The sequence below is a fragment of the Antennarius striatus genome, chromosome 18 (assembly GCF_040054535.1).
Source record: "Antennarius striatus isolate MH-2024 chromosome 18, ASM4005453v1, whole genome shotgun sequence".
Classification (NCBI taxonomy): domain Eukaryota; kingdom Metazoa; phylum Chordata; class Actinopteri; order Lophiiformes; family Antennariidae; genus Antennarius; species Antennarius striatus.
Window position 1 is genome coordinate 222,501 of NC_090793.1, and position 7,500 is coordinate 230,000.

General features: G+C 51.7%; 1 protein-coding gene across 1 annotated transcript in view; it reads left to right on the forward strand.

Annotated features, from left to right (window-relative positions):
- Positions 1–7,500, forward strand: part of LOC137612766 (receptor-type tyrosine-protein phosphatase N2-like) — a 98,065-nt gene that overhangs the window by 79,811 nt on the left and 10,754 nt on the right. Inside the window, exons 15-17 of the mRNA XM_068341469.1 lie at positions 1,371–1,568; positions 5,330–5,477; positions 7,022–7,095. Of these exons, the coding sequence (XP_068197570.1) occupies positions 1,371–1,568; positions 5,330–5,477; positions 7,022–7,095 (420 nt within the window). The remainder of the gene's footprint in view (positions 1–1,370; positions 1,569–5,329; positions 5,478–7,021; positions 7,096–7,500) is intronic.

Here is a 7,500-nt window from a genome sequence, read left to right on the forward strand (position 1 = left end):
CGGCGCTGCGGCCGGGAGTCAGACTTTCATGACCTGCATGAATTCATAAGGGGGCAGAGCTGGGACACGAACACACACCCTGGTGCACGTCGGGAACCGGGTGATGAAGAGGTGCGTTAGACATCAACACCTTGTAGATAAAGACAGCGTTGGGGGACGGTGAATGTTTGGGCCCTAACCCCTCCCATTCCAGCGGTCCGGCCCGTTCTGTCCTCTAATTGGCTCTCCAGGGGGCCGTGTTGAATCAGCTTTAATTACATCATAAAAAAAAATATGACTGCGGCAAAGTTCAGTTTGTGCTCCCTGAAATACGGATGTTGTTGATGGTGTGCTCCCCCAGTGACAAAACACCCATAATGCAACAGCTGACGTCGTGTTTTTAAGCCAAAAGTAATAAAACAGACAAAAACAGCCAGAACTCCGAATAGAAGCCTAACCCCTGAACCTAACCCCCTATGAAAACCTTACCCCCCATGAAACCCTAACCCCTAACCCCCTATGAAACCCTATCCCCCTATGAAACCCTAACCCCCTATGAAACCCTATCCCCCTATGAAACCCTAACCCCTAACCCCCCATGAAACCCTAACCCCCCATGAAACCCTAACCCCTAACCCCCCATGAAACCCTAAGCCTAACCCCCTATGAAACCCTAACCCCTAACCCCCCATGAAACCCTAACCCCCTATGAAACCCTAACCCCTAACCCTCTATGAAACCCTAAGCCTAACCCCCTACGAAACCCTAACCCCTAACCCCCTATGAAACCCTAAGCCTAACCCCCTATGAAACCCTAACCCCTAACCCCCCATGACACCCTAAGCCTAACCCCCTACGAAACCCTAACCCCCCATGAAACCCTAACCCCTAACCCCCCATGAAACCCTAACCCACTATGAAACCCTTACCCCCCATGAAACCCTAACCCCTAACCCCCTATGAAACCCTAACCGCCCATGAAACCCTAACCCCCATGAAACCCTAACCCCTAACCCCCTATGAAACCCTTACCCCCCATGAAACCCTAACCCCTAACCCCCTATGAAACCCTTACCCCTCATGAAACCCTAACCCCTAACCCCCTATGAAACCCTAACCCCCCATGAAACCCTAACCCCCCATGAAACCCTAACCCTAACCCCCCATGAAACAGTAACCCTAACCCCCCATGAAACCCTAACCCCCCATGAAACCCTAACCCTAACCCCCCATGAAACCCTAACCCCCCATGAAACAGTAACCCTAACCCCCCATGAAACCCTAACCCCCCATGAAACAGTAACCCTAACCCCCCATGAAACCCTAACCCCCCATGAAACCCTAACCCTAACCCCCCATGAAACCCTAACCCGGTGTCCTGCCCCCTACAGGAGCTGTGTCGGCAGCGGATGGCGGTCAAACCCCCCAGCGAGCGTCCTGAACCCGCGTCCTCCCGGATCAACAGCGTCTCGTCTCAGTTCAGCGAAGGCGTTCCGGCCGTCAGCCCCTCGGCCCGGAGCAGCGTCTCTTCCTGGAGCGAAGAGCCCGCCCACTCGCACATGGACATCTCCACCGGTCACATGATCCTGGTGAGTCACCCTCCACACGCAGAGCGATGACCTCATGTGATCAACCAATCAACCAATGAATCGGCTTTAATTTATAAAACGCCTCTGCAGACATTTCAGAGCACTTTAACAGAGAAACCCAACAGAACAAGAGACACTGAGGGTCCCTCAGTGAGGAAGAAACCCCAGACTCTGGAGGGCGGAGCCAGACCCAGGGGGCGGGGCCAGGCTCAGGGGCGGAGCCAGACTCGGGGGCGGAGCCAGACTCTAGTGTGGTGTGCTCATTACTGTGGCCTGTCAGACCTGTGATGGGGATGGGGGGCAGGGGATGGGTGCCCCCCCCAGCTCCTCTCCTTCTAGCAGAAGCTATTAGTCCTTTTTTTGGAAGCTGATGAAGATGAAGATCAGCATTAATAACTGATAATAACATTAATATTAATAACGTTAATAACCTCCATCAATTATGGATACCCACATTAAAGAACACCTTTGTTCCCTCATCCATCACAACCAACGGAACAACCAACGGAACCAACCAACGGAACCATCCACAGCAAGGTGAGGGTTAGAGTTAGGGATAGGGGTTGGGAATAGAGTTAGAGGTTAGGTTAGGGATTAGGGGTTAGGGCAGGGGTCTGCAACCTGCGGCTCCGGAGCCGCTCGCGGCTCTTTAGTGGCTCCCTTGCAGCTCCCTGGAGATTAATCACAAAATAAAAAAATAATACTTAACAGAAAAAAATAGAAAGAAATTCTACTTATAGCTAAACATCTTTAAAAAACAAACCTTGTTGTTGTAAATTTCCTACGCTTTATTAAATTATCATCGTTATCGTATTATTGAAAAATTTAGTCAGGCTCCTTTTAGGGCAGCTCAGATGCACTCTGAGGTCCTTGGCAGTTGTTGCCCTGGCTTTAGAAAGCAGTGGTGATTGGTTGGCAGCACAGTGGGCGGGTGGTGAGTGATGTGACATGAGTCCTGACCAATCGGGTGAGACTCCCGGTATCTCTGTCCACCTGAGGGCGGGTCTACCCGGGTCTACTCCTTGCCGTCAGCGGCGGCTCTACCACTCTGTCCTGGGGGGCTGCTGGACCAGAGAGTCACAAGGATTCCACATTCTATTTAATAAAGGAAGCAGCGCTGCGGCCATTCAGTGGGGGGTGGAGGAGGTCGCTGCTTGTCGGTACAGATACATGTGTATATATGAGTTCATACAGATAAGACAGGGATTGAAAGTCACGCTCGCCACGCTAATCGTGCTAGCCAGTTGCTAGAAATCAACTGTTCCCTGTGTGGTGCCTGTTCTCTGACTGGAGTTACCGCTGTGGATAAGGGGGTTCCAACACAAACAGTCCCCCCGATGATATGTCCAACAGGTGGTGATTACACGGAGGACTCATCAAAATAATGAAAACAAAACAATACAGAAAGTTAGACCTGCTTCTCTCTGCAAAGACAGTGAAGGAAAGAAGAACAACATCACCAGTCAGACAGTCTAGGACATTAATTCAACTCCTGCATTATCAGTTAATCGTGAGGAGTCGTGTGATGTGATCGATAGTGAACAGACAGGCTGGTGTGCAGGTCTGTGAACTCCAACGAGCAGCAGAAAGAAGTGATAGTTAATAGTACGGCTTGTTGAGAACACGTTACCTAAACACGCTCCATAAAAGTCTCCAGGAGCAGAAACACCGTTTTGTTATTGGAGCTGAAGCTGGGATGAACAGCGAGGCTTCCGCCCCCCCTCCCTGAAAGAGTCCAGAGAAGTTCATCACCATCACACACTGAACAGGGGGGGGTTACTGTATTTAGGAGCGATCGTCGACATGTGAGCTGCATGTGGGAGCAGATTTAACGAGTTCATCAATACAACAAATCAATACAGTAATATAGTAATGGAAGGTAAACTTAAAGCACCAAATATGGTACAACAGAGTCACATGGTGCGTCAGTCCAGGACGCGCTGCATGGAGAATAACGAATCTCGTTATGCATTAACTATAGTTAATCAATTTGATAGTAGGCTAACAGCTGATGTAGACCCTCAGAGGTTCTGATGCCTTCACATAAAGCTTAGAATTTTTTGCAGCTCCCGACAGGTTTGGTTTGAGGTTTTTAGGTTTTTTATAGGTCTTTGAACCTTTAAGGTTGCCGACCCCTGGGTTAGGGTTAGGGGTTAGGGGTTAGAGGTTAGGGTTAGGGGTTAGGGTTAGAGGTTAGGGTTAGGGGTTAGGGTTAGAGGTTAGGGTTAGGGGTTAGGGTTAGAGGTTAGGGTTAGAGGTTAGGGGTTAGGGTTAGAGGTTAGGGGTTAGAGGTTAGGGTTAGAGGTTAGGGGTTAGGGTTAGAGTTTAGAGGTTAGAGGTTAGGGGTTGAGGTTAGAGGTTAGGGTTAGAGGTTAGGGTTAGGGTTAGAGGTTAGGGTTAGGGTTAGAGGTTAGGGTTAGAGGTTAGGGGTTAGAGGTTAGGGTTAGGGTTAGAGGTTAGGGGTTAGAGGTTAGGGTTAGAGGTTAGGGGTTAGGGTTAGAGGTTAGAGGTTAGGGTTAGGGTTAGAGGTTAGGGTTAGGGTTAGAGGTTAGGGTTAGAGGTTAGGGGTTAGAGGTTAGGTTTAGGGGTTAGAGGTTAGGGGTTAGGGTTAGGGTTAGAGGTTAGGGTTAGAGGTTAGGGGTTAGGGTTAGAGGTTAGGGTTAGAGGTTAGGGTTAGGGTTAGAGGGTTAGGGTTAGGGGTTAGAGGTTAGGGTTAGAGGTTAGGGTTAGAGGTTAGGGTTAGAGGTTAGGGTTAGAGGTTAGGGGTTAGAGGTTAGGGTTAAGGGTTAGGGGTTAGAGGTTAGGGTTAGAGGTTAGGGTTAGAGGTTAGGGGTTAGAGGTTAGGTTTAGGGGTTAGAGGTTAGGGGTTAGGGTTAGAGGTTAGGGTTAGAGGTTAGAGGTTAGAGGTTAGGGTTAGAGGTTAGGGTTAGAGGTTAGGGGTTAGAGGTTAGGTTTAGGGGTTAGAGGTTAGGGGTTAGGGTTAGGGTTAGAGGTTAGGGTTAGAGGTTAGGGGTTAGAGGTTAGGTTTAGGGGTTAGGGGTTAGGGTTAGAGGTTAGGGTTAGAGGTTAGGGTTAGAGGTTAGGGTTAGAGGTTAGGGTTAGGGTTAGAGGGTTAGGGGTTAGAGGTTAGGGTTAGAGGTTAGGGGTTAGAGGTTAGGGTTAGGGTTAGGGTTAGAGGTTAGGGGTTAGAGGTTAGGGTTAGAGGTTAGGGGTTAGAGGTTAGGGTTAGGGGTTAGGGTTAGAGGTTAGGGGTTAGAGGTTAGGGTTAGAGGTTAGAGGTTAGGGTTAGAGGTTAGGGTTAGGGTTAGAGGTTAGGGTTAGGGTTAGAGGTTAGGGTTAGAGGTTAGGGGTTAGAGGTTAGGTTTAGGGGTTAGAGGTTAGGGGTTAGGGTTAGGGTTAGAGGTTAGGGTTAGAGGTTAGGGGTTAGGGTTAGAGGTTAGAGGTTAGGGTTAGAGGTTAGGGTTAGGGTTAGAGGTTAGGGTTAGAGGTTAGGGGTTAGAGGTTAGGTTTAGGGGTTAGAGGTTAGGGGTTAGGGTTAGGGTTATAGGTTAGGGTTAGAGGTTAGGGGTTAGGGTTAGAGGTTAGGGTTAGAGGTTAGGGTTAGAGGTTAGGGGTTAGGGTTAGGGTTAGAGACCCCTTCAAACAGGATCGTCCAGACCCGTCGCTCAGGTCCGTGTAGCTGCTGTCGTACGGTGGGTGTGAGTTACCGTTGGATGTGCGTTTCCGGCGTGAACGAACCCCTGTCCTCTCCTGTCCTGCAGGCCTACATGGAGGACCACCTGAAGAAGAAGGACCGCCTGGAGAAGGAGTGGGAGGCTCTCTGCGCCTACCAGGCAGAACCCAGCGCCAGGACCGTCGCCCTGAAGGACGGCAACGCCAAGAAGAACCGCTCCACCGCTGTAGTAGCATGTAAGCCCTGCCTCAGTCTCACTTTACCCCCGCCTTAGCCCCGCCTACACCACACCCATCACGACCACCCGGTGTTCGGATGCAGACAGACAGAGATTTCTACTGGCTCCCACAATACCGTGCTTCAGGTTATAGCCCTCTAAACCTGAAAGCACCAGCCGTTAGCATTAGCATCTGCAGCTCATAGGTAAAACTAATTTGTTTTGATCATCGATCCCTCGTCTACCGACGCCTCCATCTCCCTTAACGGCTTTCTGCCATCAGACCGATGTTCAGCCTCCACCCATCGGTGTCGTCTCGCAATTCCGGTGCTGGAAGCCTCCCGTTTTAACGGGATAACGGCGGGAAGCCTGAGGGCAGTGGCGCCGCCAGAGCCTCGGCCCCGTGTGCAGCGTCAGGGTCCTGAATTAGTTCCCTATTAAAGTTCTCCAACTTCACCAATCATTCAAATTTTTAAGCTTCTGTCCCATTTCTCCAGCGGCTCCGCCTAATAAAGCCCAGGTCGTCGCCATGGCAATATTAGTCAGGAATAAACTGAGCGTCCTACTGGTTGCTCGGCGGGTTCTCCAGTTGGGGAACGGACCGGGGAGTTCTTCTCTCCTGGAACGGCAAACCAGTCCAGACTGTCCCTGTTCTGGTCTCACCTGACTTCCATGACCATATTTGGTCATTTATTCCACATGGTGGCAGCTCCACACATCCCAGATGTTCTGGTTCCCCCCTGGGCCTAGGGGGGCGACTCTGAGCTGGACCTGAATGATGGCGTGATGCGGTGCTGGCATGAAGCGGTGCTGGCGTGATGCGTTGCTGGCGTGATGTGGTGCTGGCGTATTGCGGTGATGGCGTGATGTGGTGCTGGCGTGATGCGGTGATGGCGTGATGCGGTGCTGGCGTGATGTGGTGCTGGTGTGACGTGGTGCTGGCGTGATGCGGTGATGGCGTGATGCGGTGATGGCGTGATGTGGTGCTGGCGTGATGCGGTGCTGGCATGACGTGGTGCTGGCGTGATGCGGTGCTGGCGTGATGTGGTGCTGGCGTATTGCGGTGATGGCGTGATGTGGTGCTGGCGTGATGCGGTGATGACGTGGTGCTGGCGTGATGCGGTGTTGGCGTGATGTGGTGCTGGCGTGATGTGGTGCTGGCGTGACGTGGTGCTGGCGTGATGTGGTGCTGGCGTGACGTGGTGCTGGCGTGATGCGGTGATGGCGTGATGCGGTGCTGGCGTGATGCGGTGCTGGCATGATGTGGTGCTGGCGTGATGCGGTGTTGGCATGACGTGGTGCTGGCGTGATGCGGTGTTGGCGTGATGCGGTGACGTGGTGCTCAGGTCGGATGTGATGGAGGAACCTTGAATTGGACGGGATTTGACGACATGAGAATTCAGGGTTTCTCCAGAATCACTTAAAGAATGGATGCAAACCCATCTGTGATTGTCCATCTGGTGCAATCTGGTTGGGGGGTGGGTGTGAACCGGTTCTGGTTTTGTTGTGCCAGGGGGCGGGGCCAGCAGAATATGGTCTGAGGAAATGTGCTCTGTGTTCCAGATGATCACTCCAGGATCACCTTGAAGGTGGAGAACAGCCAAGGAGGCTCTGATTACATCAACGCCAGCCCCATCGTAAGTTCCTGCTCTGCATTCTAGCACTGTGTGGCGGGCCCCCCCGGCACTCCCTGGGCCCCACAGGAACAAAGGCAGCCTGCTGTTGTACAATATAAATTTTGATGCAACGCTTGCTTAGCTTCAGCGGCGGCCCCGCTCCACGGTGACTCCACTCATGAATATTAATGAGTGGTTCCAGCAAACACCTCCAGTGAGCTCGCTCGGGGAAACGTGAGGAAGGACGCACACGGCTCATGGTTCGTTTGTGGAAACCAAGTTGATCTATGGGGTCTTGGGAAATGATAGGGTGTGACCTTGGGTATGCTAATGTGACCTTGTGTTTATATTTACTGTTCCATCACGTGCTGCAGAACGGAGTTAAACAGCCCCAGGAAGGAGCACTGCGGTCCGCAAGAAGGAGCG